This window comes from Desmodus rotundus, chromosome Y (assembly GCF_022682495.2).
Source record: "Desmodus rotundus isolate HL8 chromosome Y, HLdesRot8A.1, whole genome shotgun sequence".
In the NCBI taxonomy this organism is placed as follows: Eukaryota; Metazoa; Chordata; class Mammalia; order Chiroptera; family Phyllostomidae; genus Desmodus; species Desmodus rotundus.
In genome coordinates this window covers 4,113,560-4,139,250 of record NC_092332.1, presented here as the reverse complement: position 1 = coordinate 4,139,250, position 25,691 = coordinate 4,113,560, and the positions used below count along the sequence as shown (strand labels likewise).

At 50.7% G+C, this 25,691-nt stretch overlaps 1 protein-coding gene across 2 annotated transcripts in view; it reads left to right on the top strand.

Annotated features, from left to right (window-relative positions):
* Positions 1-25,691, top strand: part of LOC112313309 (anosmin-1) — a 105,598-nt gene that overhangs the window by 65,218 nt on the left and 14,689 nt on the right. For both annotated transcript variants that reach the window (XM_071220403.1, XM_053917685.2), the window contains exons 4-7: positions 9,167-9,389; positions 16,837-17,021; positions 19,113-19,242; positions 24,957-25,162. In XM_071220403.1, coding sequence (XP_071076504.1) covers positions 9,167-9,389; positions 16,837-17,021; positions 19,113-19,242; positions 24,957-25,162 — 744 coding nt within the window. The remainder of the gene's footprint in view (positions 1-9,166; positions 9,390-16,836; positions 17,022-19,112; positions 19,243-24,956; positions 25,163-25,691) is intronic.

Here is a 25,691-nt window from a genome sequence, read left to right as displayed (position 1 = left end):
CACAGGGGCAGAGAATCTCGTCCACAGTGTGAGGAGGGAGCTGCATTGCGTAAAAAGCCCAGATTTCTGGGGATGAGGCCTTTTCAGGGCACAGGTGGGGGGACTCTTGCTTCTGTAGAGGCAACGCGGTGTCCAAGTAGCTCTGTTCGGGTTCGTCCTGCTCACGGATCAGCAGGGATCCTGCTGAAATGCACATTCAGACTCAGTCGGTGTGGGCACCCATCTGCATGTCCAATGGGGACATGTGGGTGCTAGGGGGCCAGAGACCACTCTTGACACAGCAGTCTGTGGGTGCCCCCCTTTGGCATTGGGTTCTCCATCAGGGCCTCACTGTCAGTTGCCTCCTAACTCTGTGACATGCTTGGGCTTTCTTTCATGATACTCTACGGACAGAAAATAGGCAATTCTGATAATGATGGAAAATAAAGAGATGGAAATGGGTCTCAAAAGTGAGTGTTGGCCCTGGGCGTTGTGGCTCAGTGGGTTGGGCATCGTCCTGCAAAGTGGAAGGTCGCCGGTTCAATTCCCAGTCACGGCACATTCCTGGGTTGCGGGTTCACTCCCCACTTGGGGTGCATACAGGAGGCTGCAGATGAATGCTTCTCTATCATTGTGATGTTTCTCTCCCTCTCTTTCCCCCTCACTGGGCCCTCATCTTAAAAAAAAAGGCCTACAATTTGCCTGGGAAGCAAGCTAACTGTAATCGCATCTAATAAACTAGTATGTGTCACTGAGTTTCCAAGCAAATTATAATTGCATTTCCAAGCATACGTTGGAAACATTTGAACTGAGAATGCTTTTCCCAATTTCATGCATACTTAGCATTTAGATGCCTCCTTTGAATGATACAGCTGGCAATTTTGATTTATTTAACATAGTGTAATGGCTTTATTTGTGTAGGAATTATATATACACATTTAAAAACTTTAGTATAACAAACAACCCAGGAGAGTAAAAGCCAACTGTTACTTCGAATTCTGGAGCCAGAGTAGCCACGGTTACTGGGCACGAGATCATCGCAATTCTAAGGCTGCCGTGCCTGGAAGTTCCTCCTCTAAGGTGGGCCCCCCTCGGCTGCCGCCCAGAAAGTCAGGTTTCGGGAGGATCCCAACATTCCTGACAGTGTGTTCGCTGAACACCTGTGTGTCTCCTGGGCCTCCCGGTGGACGGCATTTCCCAAGTCATCCCCGCTCGTGGCTGGAAGAACCCGGCACACCTAGGGGCTCCACCAGGCGCCGACTCTCAGAGGCTGCCCTGGGCTTCCCTGGGACGTCTCCCCACACACCTTGTCTCTCCTGGTTGTCCTTGGCACCCCTTTGCTGCAGGACATGAGAGCTGTGAGCACAGCTGCCTGTTCGGCTCTGTGAGTCCTGCTAGGACATTACTGAACCGGGGGGCGTTCTCGGGGACCCCAGGGTACTTGCCGTTCAGCAAATGTTTCTCTGCGCAAGCTGGGTTGAATCGTGCCAGAAGTTTAACATCACAGGAATGCAACAGACAAAAGAGAAACCCCCAAATTTTAGGGGGAGAAGGTTATGGAAAATATTATGAGGTTGAAATAATTATGTTTGAAATTTCGTATTTGTTTTATTATTTGCTCATGTCCTCAAATTAACTTCAAAGTCAGTCCCTCCAATGTGTTTCTTCTGTCACTCCTCCTACCTACCGATGTCTCCTTCCGTAATTCCTACGTAATTCAATTTCAGCTTTTATTTCTGTGAATGGTAAAGTGATTAATAACTTATGCCAATTTCTTTGTACTTGGCTTTTGAAATTTGATCATATCTTTGTTTTTGAAAGGAGTCCAGAAATATCATTTTCTTTGAAATTGTCCGTGACAAACTTTGTGGTTATACCCAAAGTCCAAGTGGATAGCACAGAATTTTTTTTTCTCATAGACGTATACATGTGGGGGTGGGGGCTCTGCCCGATCTGCTTGGGGAGGAAAGGTGGCCAGTCTCTCAAAGGAGAAGGGCCAAGAGCCTTTTCCTCAATGGGCTTTTATTGGGTTCAGTTTGCACAGGAATACAGGGAAAGCTCATCAACCATTGTCAGGCGGTAAGGATCAAACAATAGATAACAAACAAAGAACTCTGAGGGCTTATTCTGAGTCAGGGTCAGTTAGCTAAAGGGCTATGAAACTTTGGGAAACAAACTCATTTTATGCTTGGACCCTTATGAGAAAACTGAGGGCATTCTTAGCAAAGCAGGTTTCACAGGGTTTTATGTATTCTTTCTTAGGCCTGATCCCCTGGGGAACTGCCCATTCCCACCCAGGGCTTCACCGCCCTCTGGCATTGTTTCAGGCTTAAGTTGGGTAGGGAAAGTAAGGCAGCCAAGAGATTAGGAGACTTCTTGCAGACAGAATGAGGACTCAGGCTGTGTCAAAGCTGAGGGGCGAGGGTCCATCACCCCCTTTTTCTATAGCCCCCCCAAATCCTTCCCTGAGGGCCCCTTCATGACGGTGCCTGTCTTAGGTTGTCCCTCCCTTGAGGAATCTTACCCGTCATTGGCTAACCAGTCATCCACCCGGGGCCAAGCAGGGTGAAGTAAAAGGGGGCAGAGGTGGCACCCCTGCCAGGGAGATAAGTTTTGTGTCCTTAGGGTCTTATGGTCCCGAGGTCCTTTACTCAGCCTTAGCCGTGGGGGGTTCCAGCTTCTGAAAGCAGGCAGGGCGCTTCCCAACATACATGCTTTATTTTCACTGGGTACTAATAAGGTATCAGCCCACCTATTCTTGCTTTCTGTTTGTGTCGGGAATGGCTGGGTTGTGCCGTTGCACGGTGGTGCCAGAAATGCTCATGAGCACTTCTGTTCTCTGAGTCTTCATGTGCTTGAGAATATTTCTATCAAACATGTATTTCAACAACGACTTCTCTGATTCTCACATATATTTACTCTATATATGTTAGTATATATTATATTCATATATACCATGCATTTTCTCTGTCTTTATGTCTTTGAGATTATTTCTGTCACATAGTTTTGAAGAACACCTTAGCCGATTTTCTGTATTTATCTATGTTCTTCATTTTTCTTCTTATTACATAGCCATTGCTCTATTGGCTTCACACATTAAATTTTGTAGAGAGAAACAAATTTGAGGGAAACTATATATATTCTCAGTCGTAATCAACTTGCCTTTCCTACCTGGATGCGTAAAAAATTTTGTTTATATCCTTGAAGTTCCGTAGTATAAGCTCTGTTTTAGTGTTTCTTGTTTTTATCAACATTCCTGGAATATTCCTGCCCTTTTGATGTGCACATGTAACTCGCTACATCAGGAACGCAGCATCTCTCTGATGATCCTAAGAAGGAGGGATGTTGAGAGCCACGGGCTCAGTGGTGCTTTTACTCTACCCTGACATATGGGTGGTCCTTGGAAAAACACTGGCTACACTACTGGCCCACGGTCTTACTTGTCTGTGATTTTGGAGATGTTATGATGTCCCTGAGCTTCTGTTTCCTCCTTTCTAAAATGCAGGTAATAATGGCTGTGGGACCCGGGAGGAATACATGAGATGAGCAAGTAAAGCACCTGGTAGGGGGTGTGGGATGGGAGACCTGCAACCCCTGTTGGGATTAAGTGCTCTGCTATGCTGTGCTGATGATGGTGGTGATGGTGATGATGGTGATGGTGATGATGGTGGTGAGGCTGATGATGGTGGTGATGATGGTGGTGATGGTGATGATGGTGGTGGTGATGATGGTGATGATGTTGATGGCGGTGATGGTGATGGTGTAAATGATGGTGATGATGGTGGTAATGGTGATGGTGGTGATGGTGATGGTGATGATGGTGGTGATGATGGTGGTGATGGTGGTGATGATGGTGATGGTGACAATGGTGATGACGGTGATGGTGATGGAAACCTCCTTTCAGGGGTGTTATACTCAATGCTGCACTTGGGTATATAGGCTGGAGCAGGAAGAGAACCCACCCAGACCCTGGCTCATAGCAAAGGCTGCTCTGTTTGAGATTTGGCACATGGCACACTTATGTTGAATTGAACTGAATACCCAATGCAGTCTTTTCTTCAATCATCTTTCCATGATTTCTAACATGTTAAGATGATTTACTGATTTTGATGTTTTTATATCATTGTGCCATGATTTCTGCAGAAATTATTTTATGGCACAATACCTCTCATTTACACTAATCAAAATGAAGATAGTAGTATCTTTTTAAAAAGCATTAAAAAACTATTACCTACTACTGTTAGTATTTTATTTTTATTTTTATCACTGGCCACAGGTCAGTTGAATTAGCATATAGCTCAGATAAGCCACTAAAAGAACACTTTAGATTTTAGCTAAGAGATGAGATGCAGAAGAGATTTATAAGCGCTCTCCAATATTAAACATAATGTCGATGAAAGTAGGAAGGATTTTCACTTCATCTAATGCGCTCAAGGGTATTTTTTTTCACCACTTAGTTTTATTGACTTTTCTGGATGCAAAATGACATCCGTTACATACTAACTACACTAGAAAAACATGTGATCTTTGAAGTCTATCCCATTCTGCGTGTTACATACAGCAAGGGCAGAAAAAGCACAAATTAATGAGCACGGTAGCCGTGACGCTTCCACATTTTAAATCGGAGCCAATGAGCTGGCAAAAGTTGCCATGGACGTGATTTGTGGGATTGTCCATATGAATAGTTTTATGAAGAAATTACAGTTACATTAATCTTATAATGAATAACTTGCTGTAATAGATTGGACATGGTTGTTTAAACAAGATACTTAATAGTGTACAGATACATCTGTGTTGCCACGGGGAGTTTTATGTAGCACGGAGTGGACGGGCATCGTTCTCACGATGAGTTCGAGAACTCTCAACTTCCCAGAACGTCTGCCTCGCTCTTGACAGGTCCGTGGTACGTACCTTGTCGTGGCTCAGGAAGCACACGTCCTTGGTGCTCACGATTTTCCTCTGATGCCCACATGACCTTTAGTTCACAGAACTTCCAACTGGCCATTAAGGGACCCCTCCACACATTTTGTCTATGTCTAGAATATTATTACTATTTCCTCATTTTCTCTGACCTGTATGCATTTGTGCTCGTATTCCATTCAGCTGGAAAATGCTCGTGAAGCTTTAATTAAAGGCATGGTGAGAGACCCATGTATAGATATCATATGTTTTCCAATTACACCCAAACCACTGATATTTCTTCAACCCAACTCACGGTAATTACCCAAGACTATGGTAGGAGGCGCCCAAGTTTGCCTCCAGTAGGTGGAAACAAGGGTACAGTTAAGGAGAACTCCTCTGTAAAGTTGTACTAACTTAAAAAACTTGGACGATTTTTTTCCTTATGAATTCTACCAGGGTACGCTTCCCTCTGTGCGCACTTTAATGCTTATTTGCAGCAGGCTGGGAAGTTGTGGATGGTCACCGTGGACAAAGCAGAGCCAACTTTCTGTCTTTGGGCCCCGTCACGCTTTGTCAGAATAACAGAGGCACTGAGACACGTTCAGTGGTAAACTTGTAGCAGTGCAGGGAAAAGAGGCCGCTCGCTCCACTCTCGTCAAGGAGCTGTCGTGGGCCAAGTTGCACAGCAGCGCGGAGTTCTTTGTACGCCTGAGCTCATGGAACGTTCATAATGGGTTTTTAAAAATATCCTTTTACGCTCGGGCATCATTCTAGAAAGCTCCAGTGCACAGATGAACATTTTTCTTTCCACAGTCCTCAGAATCACGACAAATAATACCCCATGTGTGAACCCATGCCAAACAGGAAAACAGTGAATCAAGACGGCAAACAACTTTCAGATTGTGTGGAAGATGTGTGTTAGTGTGCTAATTACGATCATTCTTTTGCGCTCTCTGGGAACAAATGTTGCCACCCTAAGCCAGTTTCTGCTTGTTTTGCTTCTTCTTCATTTGGCCCCATTAGCTCAGCCAGGTATTAAGATGAGGAGATACCTTCTCTGCCTCCCTGTGCCTCCGTGGAAGGGCGAGGCGCTTGGCAGGTACGCCCGTAGTTAGAATAACGAGAACAGAGAGCCCACACTGCTGTCTGTGGGTCTCGAGTCATGCCCTGTTTCCAGTGAAGAAGTTTTGGACCGAGTTGCTGTGATTATGCCTGGGGGCGCCCTCAGTCCCTGTGATTTCCAAGTCAGCGAGCAGTAAACACTTGCCAGGTTTCATCCGATGATTTACTTGGAAACCTCAGCCCAGTGTCAGAGGCCGGTGGTTCTGGGAACCAAGTGCTCTTTCTAATACGCATGAGGTACACGTTTTGTTGCATGAGGGAAGCCGGCCAGCGCTTGCTTACCGATCCCGCTGCATACCTCTCTGATTGCTAACGGAGGTTTCGACCTGAGGTGAGGACTTCCAAAGCTAACAGAAACAGGAACTGTGAAATTGAGCACAAGAGAAACGCCTTGGATGATGCTTTCGATGTTTATACAGATTTAAAAAAAATTAACGAGCTGCACATTCGAGGTAATTCAGTACAGAATCCGCAGCCTTGCTTCTACGTTCTACCTGCAAAACCCTTACATTGACACACTATTCTAACCCAGTGAGTGGACGCCATTTTCAAATTTTATACACGGTTACGAGCCATCAGTTTTATTTGACGTCCACAACTCTAAGGCACACTCGGGGACTACAGTCTCTCCACGTAGCTTTTCGACGTCCCCCCCTATTGTTAATTAGTCTAACAGTACAAAGTTATCGAGCGTGGCCGCCGAGACCCACACTGAATTTACGACGTCAGAGGGACTCTTGTGGGTGTGGTAAGAGAGCACTTTTTGGGGCCGAACACAGCCTGGGAATAGAGCTGTTTCCAGCGCTTGCGTAGCTCCTTAAACATCGGAGGTCAAAACGCACAAGATAACGTTTTCCATGCTAACGCGCAGGCAGGGTTTTAATTCAGCACGGTGTGGGGGAAAGAACCAGAGGAGCCGGGAGGATACTTTACGCTAGTGTTGGGGTTTCCGCGGGTCACCGGGGTTCCCCCGCTCACTGGGATGCACCCCTGCTGACGCCGTCCAGTTCCGACTTTCTCGTGGCTTTTGCGGCCATCGTCAGCTGGAGAAATAGTGAGCTGCAGTTTGCCCTCTGTCTGGATAGAGAGAGAGACCTTTCTCATTTTCCCTCCTCCCCGCCTCCCACGGCAGGGACTTTGATCATGGGGACGTGCTTATTTTCCTTCTTTAAAATGGTCACATCTCTAGCCCTGTGTGAACTACTCTCTGGGTGATGGTCCTAACCCTTCCCCGACCCTGTCTCCTGCCAGGTTACGTAGGTGTTACCATCTGGTCAGGGGGTCCTACAATCCATGATCCATGACCAGAGAGGAGGAGCAGGCGGCGTGCGGGCAGGTGTTACCAGGTGTCCCCAGGTGGTGGAGGGTCATACCCTGTCATCATTGGGAGCAGCAGGCAGGACATGGGCAGGTCGTACCAGGTGCTGCTCAGGTGTTCCACAGGTAGTAGCAGGTGTTAGCAGGTGGGACCCAGGTAGTACCAGGTGTTCGAGAGCCACTTCAGCCATCAGTGAGAAGCTGCAAGCAGGCTACTGACAAGTGTTCCCAGGTGTGATTCCAGTGTCTGCAGGTGTCTGCAGGTGTCTGCAGGTGTCCGCAGGTGTTCGCTGGTGTGTGCAGGTATGTGCAGGTGTCTGCAGGTGTTCGTACTCACCAGTATGGAGCTGCAGGCAGCCTGCTGGCCTCCAGCCACACGATACTCTTATTCTCTCCCTGGGCTTGTGTTCAGCAGTGCCACCCCATGTCTTTCTGATATCACCAACTCGACTGGACATCCAGTAAAGAGAAAGCACCCTCCCCATCCATCTCCGAGTCCCATTGTCAAGAAGCCACAGCAGGTGTTTGTTCGTGGGACCCCTCCGATGTCAGCCTCAGTAGACGGCACCGAGCCAGCGAACAGCTGAGCCTGCGTGCGTCACCCCGTGGGGCTCACTCTGCACACGGAGCAGTTCAGGCAGGCTGCCGGCGGTGCTCTCCTGTCTCTGTCATGGCCCACCCCCCGCCCCCCGTCCTTTGCTGCTGCAGCTCTGCCCTCCTGCCTGGGGCTGTGGCCTCACCCACCCCCACTGCCCACGGGCCGGGCCACACAGCAGCACCATACTGCCCACCAGTGACACCTTGCCACCCGAGCTGGGGCGCAACCTGGGGGCGGGGGCTTTCCCTGGCTGCACAGGTGTGTGGCAGGTTCGAGTGGGCTCAGAGGGGCGTGACTGGGGGAGGGCAGCTATCTGGGCCCTGCTCTTCAAAGAGGCAAAGAGGCTTAGGGGAAACATCGGGCCACCGTCTCCATGAGGACCGTCACATGGAGACAGCACTTCCCCCCTTTGCCCGGGAGCCCCGGCACCTTCCCCCACCCCCGGCAGTGACAGCCGCCGCCCCATGTCCTCTGCCTGCCACACACACGTCCCTGCGATGACCACAGGCTGGTGCCTTGGATAAGTAATTGCATCCATTAGCCACATGTTTCCAATAAAGCGCTCCTCACAAGTCGAGGAATACCCATTCTCACTAATGTGTAGCTGGTTCACAGCTGCACCGAAATGTCGTCAGCTGGCTGCTGTACCGAGCCCAGCTGTGTCACGGGGAGCGCCTGAGCTGGGACTCTTAAAGGCCTTCCCATGCCTTCGCGGCACAGCTCCTCAGCAGTTCCATCTCAATCAGAGATCCCGTGTGCCCAGTGCGTCTCAAAGCTGGGTGTTATTCCATGGTGTTCAGTTCACCGAGGCTGACGCCGCTTGGTTACAAAATGTCCCATGTGGGTGGCTTTGAGTAACACACAGCTTCTGCAGGGTTACGGGTGATGCTGCGGTGTTCGGCATCCAGAAAAACCAACCCACTAGAGAATGCAGTGGTGGGGATTCTACTCAACCGCGCCCAGCCTGTTTACGGCTGTTGAGCATCGGTTATACGACACCACTGTGAACTCGGGTAGAATGTAACAAGCTGTGAATGCTGTGTGTGTGAATGACATGTGTGTATTGCATGCAACATTGTAACCGCTGGGCCGTCATCCTTTAGGATATTAGCACGAACTATGGTGCTTTTGTGGGATGGAAAGCAGATACATTTATTCTGGGAGCTGTTCCAGGGGGCCATGGACGGAATGCAGACGCTGAGCCTGCTCTCTGCTGTCTTGAGCAGAACTGTCTCTGGTCTCCCGCAGCCCCTGTTCCCCAAGAAGAACTACGAGTGCCTGACGAGCTGCGAGTTCCTCAAGTACGTCCTGGCCGTCAAGCAGGGCGACTGCCCCGCGCCCGAGAAGGCCAGCGGCTTCGCGGCCGCCTGCGTGGAGAGCTGCGAAGTGGACACCGAGTGCTCGGGGGTGAAGAAGTGTTGCTCGAATGGATGTGGGCACACCTGTCAGGTGCCCAAGACGCTGTACAAAGGTGAGAGCCTGCCGAGCCTGGGGGGTACCCCGACACTCCCCAGGGTTCCTGTGGGCAGACCAGCCCTGCCTCTGTGGCTCAGTGGGTTGGCTGTCATTCTATAAGGCGAGGGGTCACTGGTTCGATTCCCAGTCATGGCACAAGCGTGGGTTGCGGGTTTGGTCCCCAGTTGGGGTTTGTATGAGAGGCAACCAGTTGATGTTTCTCTCTCACATTGATGTCTCCGTCCCTCTCTCCTTCCCTTCCCTTCTCTCTAAAAGTCAATAAGTACCATCTTTCAAAATATGTTTAACAGACCACAGAAATCATATTGGAGCAATGAACTCATATTGGAGCAGAGCAAACTGTTCATATTAATACGGTCAAATTTAATATGAAGGAAGGAGAGGATTTCATCAGGGAAATTTTAAATGGGCTTCTGTGGCAAGAAAGAGTCTGTTATGTTTCACTGGTACAGGGGGATAAATACATTTGGTCCTTGGGAAACAGGCTGGGCTGAGGCACGCTGGAATACGCCTACTCCATGCCTCGACCTGGTGGTTTTCCTCTTGGCGTAGGCCGAGAATGCGAGTGACATCATGTGAGTGTTGAATATTTCGATTAGAATCAGGAGACCCCCGACGCAGGAATTGCGCTCCTCCAGGAGACGGGACTCAGTTTACTGGACAGTGGAGCCGATGGGGTACCTCCCCCACTCAGGCTGTTTCTGGACCCCTTTACCCTCTGTGCTGAGTGTTCACCCGCTCCCATCTGCAGAGCGGCTGCGTCCTTTTATGCCAAGCTGCCGCTGTTGGACCCCGTGCCGTTTTGGTCAGCAGCAAAGCTCAGGAGGAGACATGTAGCGCTTTGCTTCTTGTTGCTACTATTGTGCAGAGTGAGAGAGAGAGACTCCATCACGAGCTATGTATTTACTCGTTACCAGTAGAATGTAATATCTCTGCCTCTGTTCTCTCTCCCATTCATTCACAAACACCAGTATGTATTCCTTCCAAACATAGGTGAGCTTTTATAAAGAACTGTGTATGTAAGGGCATCTCCCAGCCTAACCCTTCGCACCCCGCAGAAGTCAGGGGCCGTCCCATGTCCGTCTCGGTCTTGCCTGGAAACCCTCCTCCCTGCACTCGACGGAATCCCTGCAATTTCCCTTAGAAACTCAGCCTCAGTACCGTGTATCACATTCAAAATCATCGCCGCTTTCCCCTCTCACCCACTGACGTTCCTTTAAAGGATTTCAGGTTACATTGTTTCCCTGCCTCATGGTACAAACTGCAGGAAGCCACTTGTGCAAAATCTCCCGCCGTTTAATGGGTACGTCTATTACGGTGAGACCTTTTTGGTTATTGCAGGTCGGGGGCTGCTCAAGCATGAGCATTTGCCATAAAATTGGAATGCTCTTAGGGTGATTGCTGAGACCGTGTTTGCAAAGCCTTTGGGGATTTAAAAGGAGGGTGCGTTGATGAGGGAATACACATAAAACAGGCTTTTTCTGCAAAATGCATTGCACATATGCCAGGTTCATGGAGCCTACGGGAGCTCCGGTGCAAAGGGCCAGCCATGCCCGTGGTTCCTCAGGACAGATACTTCCGTGTAAGCCTGCATGTCCCCCGGGGAGGCCGATGCTTCGCAGAGAGAGGCAAATGCATGGAGAACGGACCACAGAGTAAGCAGAGTCTGTTGGTGGGAGCGTGCCTTCTGCATAAAGAGCATAGGGAAGATTGGTTGTTATTTTGAACACACACACACACACACACACACACTGTGACTGGACAGTAGCCAGTGCAGTTGGGAAGGTTTCACACCCTCTGCACAATCGGTGTGTGTGCGCGACCCAGAGGCTGCTGGGAGGCAGCAATGACGGGCGTAGCTGCTGAGCCGCTAGGAGGCCCTGACCGCAGTTCTAACCAGGAGCCCCATGGCTTGCTCACTCTGTGAACGGCTGGCTCCCCGGCTCTCTGGGAAAGGGTCCTTTCTGACCCAGCGCTTGGCTTGGCAGCAAAACCCTGTGTGTAGGCTGTTCCAGCCGTCACTGTCGCTGCCACCTTCCAGTGACCCAAAGGACCTGTGTGCCCTCTGCTCACCTTCCACGGTGCTCGTGCCAGGTCTGCACAGCACACCTCTGCAGGAAGGGAAGCTTGGTCATCGGTTCACTGTGCAGGCCCTGCTCTCGGCTCACCAGGGTGGAGCTGAGACTGCACACGGCCCCTCGGGGGACCTGGGAGCTGGAGGCAGGGCCACATCTCACCTCTGGGCCACCCTGAGCCAGCTCTCCTGGAGTTTTATTGTTCGTGGTAGTCGGATTGGTGCAAATAGGACCCAAAACTGCCAGTTGCCTCGGACGTCATTGGCTGGTATACATAGTACAGGTCAATTAAAAGAGGTATCAAGACTGCATACTTGAGTCTACTAACATCACGGAAGTATGGCTGGTTTGAGATGAGTAAATGGGGGTGCAGAGCTAATGGGACCTCACCCCCCATGCAGTGCACTCGCTCCTCATGGGGGGGTCGAACCCACAGCCCTCACTTACGGGGACAAAATTGCTTTAAACGTGTGCAGTCCATTGCCACGCACCAATGCCTGCCCTGCCGTTCCTCTTCCTGGTCGTTGTCTCCAATAAAATACCTCGAGATAGCAATGCAGGCGAGCCTTCTGGCTGGTCGCCTGTGTTTCCCGCAGGGGAGCGGGGGGCCTGCGGACTGGATCACTTCAACAGCTCTCTACGCTGGAAACGGGAGTTTGAGAAAACCAGGCGTGTTTGGGAAAGAGGACCAACACAATGCTCCATGATATCGGGGCGTTGGCTGGGTTTCTGCAGTGATAAGTGTTTTCAGTGGATGCCTTTATATAAGCTCATTTTATAGGCTGGTGTTACAGCCTGCAGGAAAGGAAAGCCACTGGGAGCCTTTTCTTTACTCTGCCAACACACACAGTTAGCAGCAGCATCGTCGGCGACACCAGCATGTAGCTAGCGTGGCCAAGTGCAAAGCCTGGGTAAAACAGCACAGGTAAAACACGAACAACTGCACCTTGGCCGACTCAGTCTCCCTTTCATGCTCCCCTGTCCCATCTGCCTTCTGATTTATAGCTTAAGACTCTCCGGCGTCCAGAAAACGATACGTTTTTACTACTTTATTGCCCAGACGACAGCCTCTCCTGAGGCCCAGCTGCGGCACTGGGCTTGGGGAGGGGAGGAAGAGAGTTGAAATCGTGTCCCAAGCGTGCAGATTCACGTCAGCGTGTGGCTTTCTCTTATCTACACGTTCCCTTTGCGGTGCACACGCCAAGGATGAATCACGTGTTGACGCGTTTCTTGTCAAAAAGACCCTAGAGTGGAGTTGATTTAATGCCCCCGTGATATCGTAATACGGGAAATATTCAAACTTCAGGCCTTGAGAGGTAGACTCATACCACGTTTCACAAATTAATGTTTAGCTTTTTTTAATACGATCGCGCAAAATGCCTTTGTGTGATGAGAACCCAAATTCCTGGAGTAGTGGCTATGTTTATGAGAAATACTAGGTAACCGTTAATTGTTGAGCCTTTGCAACACTCTATTTTGCTACAGTTTCACACCATTTAAAGTCATAAGAGATGTTTTCATACAAATAAAGGCAAACTGCTGGTTGCCTATCACCTCCACTCTTCTATCAGTGTATCTTCAACATTTTTGAAGGCATTGGGCTTCTATTCCATGGATTGCAGCAAGACGCATGTCACACTGTCAAGGAAAAAACTGCATCTGTATCATCACATACTGTGGGATGCTATACAAGAGTAGCTTTGCATTTTGCACAGAAGAGCTTAGATTGCGGATGACTAATTTGCTCAGAAGTAATAAAGAAGAACAGTTCGGGTCAGCAACCTAATAGCAAGCAGCTGCGGAGCGCTCCGCCTTGCACGGCTGGTTATGTAATCCGGCGGCCGGTCGAACCAGCACACACTGCGCGGGGCTGCGCCTGGGGGCCTGGGGGCCTGGAGGGGGGGCCTGGGGGGACCGGGACCTCGCTGCACGTGACTCCAGCCAAGTGCTGGAGTTACTCACAATCAAGGGGGCCAGCCGACCCTAACGCAAAGCAGATGGGCCGTTTTCTGCACATGCGCATCACAGGTTGTTGCATGTCATAATTAAAGGGGTTTCTAGATGAAGAAATTTGAACTGACATCGCCCTGGTGCTTGTTACCGTCAATTAAGGCTCTTGGGGGTTGACTGAGATTCCAGATTAAAGCCCCCGGGCGGCGGGATTCAGATGTGTGGGTTTGCTTCTGCCGCGCTCAGGCTACCTCGGCAGCTGGGGCGTGTGCGGGGCTTGTGTTTACGCTGGAGGATGCTTCACGGGGCCGCGGATGAGAAAGACGCCGTGCTGGCTCGGGGAGCGTGCTGGGTGAGGTGGCAGCGGTAAGCAGTCACCTTTTACTGTGCCCACAGGGACCCGGCGACCCAGGCACTGAGCATAGGCCGCCCCCCCCACCCCGATTTGCATACCTGTTTGTCTAGTGCCGGCCTGCCCACCTACAGTGCAAGAACGACACAGAATATCGTGTTGTCCAGGCCGGTATTCCAGTCCTCTGAGCAGTTCCCCCTCCCCCGCCCTGAAAAGAATAGAGCGCTACGTCTAGATTAAGACCGATCTTCCATTACCTTTGGGATTTTTATCAAATCTGGAATTCTCACCAATAATTGTTTTTCCACGGGGGGAGGTTCTACTGTCGATCAATAAAACTGTTCTGTCGGACAAACTTATTAATGTTCATCTATTCAGCATTTAGCATTTACCTCTTTAAAAAGTAGGAGGGAAGGAATGTTTGAGTAACAGGGCTTGGCTGGAAAGCAGAGCTGTGAGTTCCCTGGAAGAACACAGGGTTGCCGTGGCAGCACAGAAATCCGGTGCTGGGTCTCCCCCTGCCCCACGTGTCCCGGTACCTGCTGAATTCCCGGGTGTTTTCTTGAGCGGCCAGTGAGTGAGTGGCTTAGCCGATTCCCTCATCCAATGTCCACTGAGCGTTTGCTCCTGCAGAAGATGGCTCCCTGGACACAGTGAGGAACGGGAAGGAGGGACCCTGGGTCCGTGCGGGGAAGACAGTGTCTTCATTCCACGGGCGGCTGCAGTGAGAGGCCACCAAGCGCCCGCCTTGATAGTTATAGGCTAAATGTTGCACACAGGGTGGAAGAATGGAGCCTCTGTTTCCAACTGGGAGGCGCTGGGACCCTGGCTCAGAGCGGGGCGTGTGGACTGAGCCCGGAAGTATTCATGGGCCTGTGGGTAGGACACAGAAGGACAGACATTTCAGGGGGAAAATGCCGTGAGGAGACCATGGCGACGGGAGGCCATGTGTTTGTGGAAATTCGGGGCTTCGATGCAGGCTCCGTGACAAGTGTGTGCCACGTGAGCGGAGGTCACTGGCAGATAAGGGCCATGCATCGTAGAGACAGGCATGCTGAATGAGACAGAGAAGTTTCTCTTCACAGAAAATGGGGTGCGATTGAAGAGTTTCAGAAGGCGAAGGGGAGACTCTACTGTAGGGAAGAACCACAAAGTACTGTAAAAAGGGAGTTAGAAAAAAGGGATGCACATGCAGGGACATGGGACAGGAGGCCCCTGGGAGGTCCGGACAGGAGAGGGGAGGGCTCCTGGAGAGTGGTCAGCACGGAGACAGAGTAGTGTGTGCATCCGCGGAACTTGCTCTGCAGTAGCCCCCCCAGGCGTTCGCAGGTGCACGAGCAAGTCGCAGAGGTTCCAAGACCAGCAGATATCCCAAAGCATAGAACTGTCATGCCGAGAAATGTCACAGGCGAGGGACATATTTGGGGACAGGCTCTTGAGGTGGGGCCTGTGCAGGTGGATGGGTGGAGGGTGCAGCCCGGAGAAGGGCTGGGGTCCATCTGTGAGTCACTGCTCGGCAGAAATGTTCTAGTCTCAAAAGTCAGCGGAATCCCTGGCACAACCTCAACCAATGAGAAGACAAACACAACTCGAGCTTGAAGAACCTCTGTGTCATGTGGCAACCGGAGCCCAGACGGACTGGGAGGTGCCCCACCCGGCCAACCAGGAACGTCAAGACGTTAGGCTCAGACAGTCCAAGAGAAAACCACCTGTTTTTTTCTCCTGTTGCAAGTGCTTTTCCTAATTCAAAACATGGGCAGAAACGGAGGAATTCAGAGAGAAACCTGACGTCACCCCATACCTCCGGGCACCTTACTCTTCCTCAGACTCAATACTCTGATGTTCAAACTGTAGCCACAGGAAGAACCAGGTGAGACAGTTCATGGCAAAGTAAAGGCACTATGCAGACGTCCCTCACCGGCCCATCAACACGGACAAGACACGTCCTCTAGAGAATCGTTTCCCGAAGTCAGTGACCTTTGCAGCAGTTATAAATACGCCATTTCAAAATTCTCCCACCCCATCCGTTGAAATGCTTCCTGCTGTTCCAGTTTCCCAAAGCAACAGTTAGGCTGAATTCAGACCCAAAGGCAGGGGGCTGGAGTTCAGCCGCGTCACCGACGGGTGTGAGAGCTTATTTCCAGTTTGCGTCTGCACACCCCTGCACTCACCCTCTGTTCCCACGCAAGAGAGAGAGCATTCTGGACGGACTTTACAAAGGCATGGCCACTGCTTCAGGCTGGTGCTCCTTCTCCCCAGAAGACGATGTGAGATGCAGCTGTGATGTTGCTTTGATGCCATTGAGTAGACTATGTGATTCAGCTAGTTTTACGTTTCCTGTTAGTGCTATAGGACAGGGTGCAGCTTCATGATGTTTTCCTTGCAAGGAAAACTCCTGGGGAAATCAAGGAGAGCAGCCTGGGAACCATGTTTGAATGAGCTTAGAATAGTTCATACAATGGAGTTGCTCAATGGGAAAAATGACTTTAAACTCGTTAGGAGTGCTGCCTCGTGGGAATGCCATGTTAACCTCAAGACATGTAGCCAGGTAACGAATGCACGTAAGGAAATTGCCTTTGAGATCACTGGGGGATGGGGGGGAACCTTGTAAAGAATCAGGAATCAATTTAAATTTTCTATCAGTTTATTGATTTTTCAGAGACAGAGAGAGATGTCAATTTGTTGTTCTACTTATTTATGCATTCACTGGTTGCTTCTTGCACATGTGTCGACTGGGGATCGAACCCACAACCTTGGCATATGAGGACGAGGCTCTAACCCACTGAGCTACCCAGCCAGGGTATGACTCAGGAGTCAAGTTAGACCCTCTTTAAATAGTGAGAAAGCTAATAGAGAAAGGGCGGAGACTCTTTTGAAATGTGATGGTCTGAGCTTGGTGTCAGATGGTTTCAAATGGCAAAGGTTGTCACGGAGGAGCCACTTTTAGGCAAGCAAGTTGTGAATCCTGGTCATCAGGTGAGACCTGGTGATAGTTCCTCCTCCCGCCCTTGCACCTCAGCGTGCGTCCCACGCAGGTGGCTGTCATGCCAGCGGTCCTCTTGCAGGTGTGCCCCTGAAGCCCAGGAAGGAGTTACGGTTTACGGAGCTGCAGACCGGAGAGCTGGAGATTAAGTGGTCCTCAAAGTTCAATATTTCCATCGAGCCCGTGACCTACGTGGTACAGAGGCGGTGGAATTACGGGATCCATCCCAGCGAAGACGACGCTACGCCCTGGCAGACGGTGGCACAGGTGAGTGCCTTGTCCACGGTTCTGGGAGGTCCTGTGCACCGTACACCCGCAGACAGGAACCTAGAGAGCGGCACGTCAGCCAGAGTGGCCTGGAATAACGCCCCTGTGGGCCTCTCGTGTGTCTGCGGAAGACAGCACCACCCCTGTAGACAGAACCCGATACATCTAGAGACTCGCCTATCGGCGTGCTTGCTCAAACGGAGATAATTTCCTAATCTGAGCCTTTGCATTTATTTCGGCCAAGAGCTGGAGATAAGGAAATGCAACCCACTTAGGCCTAGTTAGTGGGGTATTTGATCATGGAAAGGACTGCCTCCCTTCCTCCTAAGGTGAGCCCTTATTCCACGCAAGGACGTGAGTGGCATGGGTGAGATTCATGTCACAAACGAGTTAGTGGGAAGGAGCCGGCAGCTCACACACCTCTGCCAAAGGCTTCCCTTGGGTCTCGGTCAGCTGGCAACCTGATCCGTAGCACCCCACCGTCACCTCAGCGGCACCGCTTCCTCTCTGTTCGGTGGGGAGAAAAGCAAAATATTGTCTTTCTTTTAAAGAGCTGTTAAGTGGACTACCAGCTGCAAGGGAACCACAGGAGACCGGGAAACAATAAATTCTCCGCACGAAGCTGCTTAATGCTTCTCAACAACGCAAATACTTTCTCCACATGGGCCTCTGCCCGGAAACGTCCCACACCCTTTTCCTCCGAGGATTACATCCCCATGCCTGTTTCTCAGGAAATAGAAAATAAATTTTAGTATTCAGCTATTTAGGATAGGAATTGGGTTCTTTTATGAATAAGACTGTCCCCCCAAAAGGATAAACACTAAAATAATTTAAAGACCCCAAGATAAATGAGAAGTTGGGTGTAAAAGAAACATTCAGTTAGGAGGAAAAAAAAACAGGTCAAATAAACTTAGTAATTCTATATGTACTATAAGTAAAAGAAAAAAATTGCTTTAGTAAAACAGAGATGCTCAGAATTCAGCCTAAAGTTCTATTTGATTTTCGTGGTATACTCCCTTAAGCAATGGTACAATATCATCTGTACATTTCTAAATTATTTTAAGACTTATGAAAGTAACTGAAGGTATCTCTTTCATCCCTTGTGTTTTTAGAGAGAGGAAGAAAATCCGAAAGTATTACGTTATCCTTTTCTTTTTTCATAATTAGCACATGTCATACTTTCTTCCTTTGGCGGCTGAATGCTGTGGATATCATGCTGACTGTAGTCTTTAAACTCGGGGCTGAAACTCTGAATGACAAAGTCAGTGAAGGTGTTTGCTCAAAATGAGGCGGAAGGCCGCGTTTAAGGGTTCATATTCTCTCTTTGATCCTGGAAGTGTTTAGCTTCCTTTACATATGAAAGCCAATGGGACGATGATCCCTTTCGGTAAGTTACCGCACGCTGAGAGAGGGTGTAACTCGATTCCACTCCTCATTTTCATCCGCTGAGTTCAGCACTGGCATCACTGAGCGGCAAAGAGAGCAAAACCCATCGATCATCCACTTCCATCTTTGGACTTTTTATTGGACAAAGATATATGGACACACCTTGCCTTTCTTACATGACATACTCAAATTTAAAAAAAAATGGTTGGGTTGCAATGCAGTCCCAGCGAGCGTTAGCGTTGAAGTGCCTGGCTGCTCGTGCCTGTGTCCCGAGTTATATTAGCCATTCCAGCTACAGAAGCACTTTCCCTGGGTCTATTTCCTTGTCTCGAATGCCATGACGAGCTCACATGTATATTCATTCGCTCCTGTGAATAAGTGACCGATTCAGTCCCTCAAAGGCTGTGTGTAGGCTCCAGATTTGAAAATAGCCATAGCTTTTGTCAAAAGGGTTTGACTTGCAGGGATCCCTGCGTCTTCCACGCTTCGGGGTGCAATGTCTGTGAACAGAACAGGGCGACTGAAACTTTCCCCAGAAGTTCTCTGAGTGCTCATGGCTGTCCTCACACTGAGCATGGGACCCCTCCTCTGGAAGGGGAGGTCAAGGCTCATTTGCCTTGGCCGATGAGTGAATGTATTTTTCAAACTGATGCCACTGATGGGTCCGGATAAAAGGGTTCTCTGTGCTTCGTGTCATTCCCCCAGACCACGGATGAGCGGGTGCAGCTGACTGACATCCGGCCCAGCAGGTGGTACCAGTTCCGGCTGGCTGCGGTCAACGTCCACGGCACCCGGGGCTTCACGGCGCCGAGCAAACACTTCCGCTCCTCCAGAGGTCAGTCTCTAGTCCTGCCCGCCCTCCCCTCCCTGCCGGCACCTGCGGAACAGACTCATCCTGCCCCTGTGTCCTTAGTTACGGTTGGCCAGCGGGGGCTTTGCTGTTCCTAGCAAATGCGACCAGATGTGTTGGAAGGCACCACGGGAATTTACGCTCAAGGACGTTGCAGAAGATGATAGGAAGGGGTCTTGTCAGCTTTGCCATGGTGGTTTTCCACTGTCAACCCCTGCCGAGTCGTAGCCTCAAGGTAGTCTGCGTCAAGCACTCCTCCATTCATTTTGGGAGAGGAAGGTTTAGTTCGGGCTATGGGACATTATGCTATGCAGCTTTTCTCGAAATGATGGTTCCATTGCGTGTGAATTAATCTCTGCTATGTCATTGCATCCAGAACTGGAGCCCCCCGGGGCCACGTTATAGCTATTGCTTTGGTTAGTTCCCACTCCCTTGGTACTTAGCCCACCTGCTCAGCTAACCATGAAGACGGGGTTTCGGAGACGTAGATGAATGCACGTGTTCACTCTCTCGTCGGCAGCTAGCCTCTCGCCCGGACGCTGACTCAGCTTTGTTGGAAACAAAATGCATCGCGATATTAGTGAACACAGTGAGAACAACATCAGCCCTATGTCTGTGGTTGTGGAGGGTTTCAGCCGGCTGCTCTGAGTGGCCATGTGTATGCTGTGATTGGAAGAATGGGTGTGGTCCAGCCCGTCGATCCATTTCTCACTGCGCGACATTGCCACCCCTTTCTCTGCGTAGCCGTATGTCTCAGGCAGACAAACCGCAATCAGAATAATGTAGTAGCTGGGCTCTACTGCAGAGTATATAGTGGATTTTTAACTCTTTTTGACAAAGGACAAAGGAAAGGCACCTACTCCCCCGCCCGGGCCAATACATTGAGCACGCTCTAAGATGAAATTACAAATAAAGGCGTCCGGCCTTGTTTTAAGACGACCTCTGCAGGTGGCGTGACGATTTGGAGAGGCACGCGAAAGAAATAATTAACAGCGGTTCGGGGGCTGGGATCCGCAAGGCTTGAGAGCCCTTCACCTCCAGTTTCATGGTTCACATGCGACCCAGGCGCACTGTCGTCAGAAGGGTTGCCATCTGCAGTGCCTGCAGGGTGTGGTCCGCGCCCTCGGGTCAAGGCTGAGCATTCAGCCCTCGGGTAACCGTAGCGCGTGGCAGCAGATGGGGATACCTCCATCAGTCCGGTGGGATTGGGCCGAGGCCCGCAGACCGTGCCCAGGGCTCGTGTTGCGGCGGCTCACTGCCTGCAAGGCCTCCGTTCCGGGGAAGCGGCCAGGCCATGCTGGCTTCATCCTTCCTGTTATATCTGAGCACCTTCTAGAACAAGAGCTGCCACCTGTGATGTTACATGGGCTTTGGCTGAATGAAAATGCACCATTTACTGAAACTTCGTGGTCACCATTAAAATGTTCTACTTTCTGCTTTTACACATCTGTCCGACACGGAGACTCCCAGACTTTCATTCTCGTGCTTCTTGCCAACCAAAAATGCCTGCTCAGCCCTGGCCCGGGCTGGGGGCAGAGTCGGCTACAAACAGGGTGGTATCAGCTGTGCATTCCCGGCAGAAGTTTTGGTCAGCACCGGTCGGGGGAGGAAGGCGGGGGGCCCCTCCCAAAGCCAGGGCTGGTGAAAGCAGGAAGTAGACCAACCGTTTCCTAACCTCTTACTGGTACCTGCCGTGCTTCCAAACACGGCACATTTTTATCTAATAAAAGCCCATTTATTCCTGCTGTGCGCCAGAAGCACATCGATAGCAGTTCTAAGGCTCCTGGTGGTTTCAAATTGCTTTAAGAAAGAGTTAGCGCTTCGAAAGTAATTCTCTGCCCAAGGGGTAGGCAATTATCTGTGTATTTGAGTTGGGTAGGGGACCTGCTTCCATCACCAAAGACGGAGTCCAAAAAGGGGAAGGGGGTTTTTCCACCTCCCATGAACACCTCTGAAAATAAACCTAAAATTAAGTAGAAAAAGAAAAAGCACTCGGCGAAATGGGTTTCATTAAGTTTAGGCTCGCTGCCTGGTATTCATGGGCTATCGTCTTGATTTTCAAGGAAAACCCAAAATTCTTGTAATTCTCTTCTTCATGGTGATGTATAAATACAAAATTAGCCTGTGGTTGGCCAGAATGGATTGGCTACTAAGTCAGTTAATTTCCTTTTAACACCTTTACTTTTTCAAAACTTAATCCTAACACCTTCAAAGACTTATTTTTAGAGAAACTGGTGAGTTGTTCGTAGATTGGTAGCTCACTTTCATGCTTTTTCTTTTCGAGATGAATACCATTTTTGGATGTATTTTTATTGCTAACCCTTACCTCGCCCCAGGGGAAAAAAACCGCATGATTGTAGAATGGAGAAAATCAGTTATTTTTGCTGGCAGTGAAAAGGCCAGAGGTTGGGATAATTTCAACACTCACTTACTTACATTCTCTATATTGCCTTTGACCCTGTGCTGGAGAAGGAAAATTGGCTTCAGCGTTAAGGAATTGAAATGACCAGTCCTGTCACGGACGAATGTAGAAATGTTCCTTTCTACTCATTGCCCCCTTACGCACAAAGGGAAGCAATGGTCCCTCGTGCTGAATCACCATCCCCGGGTTCTCCTGGGAGAAGGGCTCTCCGAGCCACACAGCCTGCCAGGTCCCGAGGCCTCATGGCCCTGTTCCACACAGGTGGGGCAGGCCCTCGGCAGCATCGGAACACGCGGCGTAGAGCTGTCTGTATTTGCAAGGATGTGGGCATGTGGAGCTGCCCCCGCACGACAGACCCCAAAGCCCATGCAGGCGACAGTGTGGAGGGCGGGGGTGGAGGGATGGAGCAAAAAGGACAGAGGACTCGTGGGCATGGACAACAGTGTGGTGACTGCAGGAGGGCGTGGGGCAAAAGGGGGCTAAAGGGTAATGAAAAAATTCCAATTTAAATGCCATTTAAATGATTTGCATGCACTGTATCCTTTTCTCTTCTTTATAACGGTTGCTGTCCGCCTCGTTCCTTGCTCACTACTCAGCTCCGTCCAGGGGCGGGGTGGTTTCCGTGGTCAACAGGCACAGTTGTCTGCCAGCCTGCAGGGGCCCGCCTGCCAGTCAGCGTGGGGATTTCTGCCTGTACGGGATAGACAGGGGTGCTCCGGGATGGGCAGGGGCGCCCCTTTCCCGTGAGACTTCCCCCCAGTGCAGGTGTAGGTCCCGCCCTTCTCCCAGGGGGACAAGTGCTCTCGCTGGTCACCTGACTCACCCTGGGCTGCAAGTCATTCCATCCTGCCGAACCTGCCTTTGTCACTCACGGCATCAACCACAAAAGCTTCAGGGACGGAGTGTTCAGTCTGTTGGAAACCTGAGCGTTCCGTCTTCCTTTGCTAAAAGCACAGCAGACGATGATGCCTCAAGGCCACTACTCTTGTGCAAGGCTGGCGTGGATGCGTGTGCCGATCTTTGGTGTCTTGCACTGGACCTCACGCAGACGGAATCTGAGTGGGAGCTAAGGCAGCCTTCCCGCGTCCGTCACCGTGGAAAGCGCGCTTGTTTTCCGAAGTGTGTTTCTGCAAATAATGGCAAACCTCGTGAACAGGAGCCAGTGCAGCCAAACGGAGACAAAGGCTGGGGTTTCAGCCTCGGATGGAGCGGTGGGGAGACCATGGGTTGTGGGACGTCAATCTGACCCTCACGGCCCACACTCTCGCACCCGTGAATCATCCGAGGAACCTCGACCTCCCGATTGGTAAAATGGGAACATAATGCTGACGTAATCTCCCACGCCGACCGTACGTTTTTAAAGTCAGAAAGTAACAGAGCCCCGCCAAGTTTCAAAAAGCTCACAGCATCACCGCTTTTCAAAGACTCTACGTCTGGGGTTGACGACTGACGGCCGTGTTCCACATTTTACCTGCTGTCTGTTATCGCCGATAAAGTTTTATTGGCACACAGGCACGGTCGTGTGTCTAGGGCTGCTCCTGAGCCCCAGCAGCGGAGGGAGGAGCTACACCAGCGACCATGGCGTGCACAGCCATGTCCCCTGTACGTCTTGGTCGCCACCGGAAGGTTCCAAACGTTGACTAAGAATCTCTTGAAACGTCACGCGCCTGGATTAGCCACTTAACGGGAAGAGCAACTATGAGATGTTCTCGTTTTTAAACCTTAAGCAGCCAGCCCACCCCACCCTCCACTCCTTACAGGAGGTGTGTCCAGAAATTATCCAGCCACGTGCCATGAAAAATACATTTTTGAAGAAGATACAAGAGACATTGTACGTAGGACAATGATGCCTCAGTCCCCGTCGAAGGAGGCACCTTGGGACCTCACACAGGTCTCCCGATCGCCATCAGCTGTCCCGTCATATTTTCCTGAATCTCATGGACAGTCTGAAATCTCTTCCCTTTCAAAGGAGATTTTAGTTTTGGGAAAAGGCAGAAGTCACAGGGCCCCAAATCTGGTCTGTAGAGGGGCTGAGTTACGTGGGTGATTTGATGTTTCACCCAAATTCTCTGCACGAGATGTAATGCATGAGCGGGCCTGTTGTCGTGATGAAGCTGCCAATCACCACTTGCCCATAGCTGCGGCCTTCTGAACCATCTGAATATTTTTTTTAGAGGAACGTTCAAGCTTAACGCAAAGTTGGATGCAGATGTGTTGCTCTGCTCGCTCAGTCATTTTGAACGAGACGGCCACACAGTACACATGCTCACTCAGTGGCATCTACCTCCCCCACTGACTAGTACAGTGAAGTCATCACTGTTCACACATGTGTGTTCCAGTCCACTGTCCTTGGCTGCCAGGTTACACCGATATCACCCACACCGTTCTCCTTATATTAACAATGAGTGGACGTTCTTCCAGACGGAGCTCATTGTATCTTAGACAAAAGCAAGAGACTTTGGAAAAGAATTCATGTTTCCCTCATTCCAAAAACGCAAGTGCCCTGAGTGTGAAAATGTGGGCATTTTCCCTTCAGTCTGTGTCACGTGTGCCCAGGGAGCTGTGGCTCGGCTGCGTCTCTGCTGCCGGTGGCACTACCATTGGAGTCAGTGATGGCGTTTTCCTGGGGCCTCGCAACCATTGGGAACCCCTTGTGGTGAGCAGCACCCACACCTGCTCCACCGGTGCACAAACATGACACAAAGACCCTCCAGCTCTACTCACAGCTACTCATCTTGGTACGTGTACTTAAGAGGAGGTGGGCGGCGTAATAATCCCAGGACCTAATCTCTCTCTCGACAGCTGAGGAGGCTTCGGTTTACGCAGCAGACTAGAAATGGTGAGGTTTCGGAAATGGACGGTACCCGTGCGTCATCCAGTGTGCACCACGGACAAAACAGGGCTTGCTTCTGCTGCTGTCTGCCACTCCCACCCACTAACATAAAACAGTTCCTTACGTAACCGGCATCTCTTTTCCTCTGCACAGTTTCCAAAGGCGAGGCTACCCTGCCCGCCTGTTGAATACCAACCAACTGAACTCCGATTTTACTATGTTTTATAGAAAGGTGTCCGTTTCGGCACCAGGCTAATTGGCTGGGTCGTCGCAGTGTGGAAATGCCTAGAAGGGTCTTCTGTATATTCCACTGGAGGCTGAAAGGGGGATCTTACTTCCCGCTTGCCTGCAGCCGTGGAGCCCGGGAAGGGCAGCGCTCCACGCAGGCACCCTGCGAGAGACGCCCTGGGCCCTCACACATTTCTCTCCCCCCTGGGACTGCAGACCCGTCCGCCCCTCCAGCTCCGGCCAACCTGCGGCTTGCCAACGCCAGCACCCACAGCGATGGGACCGTGACCGTGACCCTGGTGTGGGACGTGCCTGAGGAAGCAGACGTCCCCGTGCATCACTACAAAGTGTTCTGGAGCTGGACCGTCAGCAGCAAGTCCCTCGTCCCGACGAAAAAGAAGCGGAGGAAGACTACGGATGGGGTAAGTGAGAGCCGGGAGGAAGGGGGGTGTCTTCTTGCAGGAGAGGGGGGCCCTCGACCTCCAGGCAGAGGGTCCGAGCTGGGGCGTCTGCGGAGCTAAGACAGGGAGTGGATGGCAGGCAGGGGCCCACCCTTCTCATTTGGAGCCAGGAAGGTCCAGGACGGAGCACTGTGCCAACTGTTTGTTTGGCCTTTGAAACCCACTGAATGGGGTCCTTTGACCTACTCACGTCCGAAAGGCAGTCTCGACTCCAGAAACAAAAGGAGTAAAACTTACCTTCATCTCATGTGTCTGGTCACAGAGAAGGATACACAGTATCCCTCACACGTAGGTCTGTTGACTTCGTTTATGGGAGAGCCCTTGAAATCGACGAGCAGACCTGCCTGGTTTCTCTGTTGCGGGTGTTTTCATTGTAACTAATGAGCAGGTCAGGAAAGAGCATAGGAAATGCGCGTTCGAAAACATGTTTCTCTCACCGATGAAAAGAACGTGCAAAGCTGTCTTCCCCAGGGGCTGAGGAATAAAATCT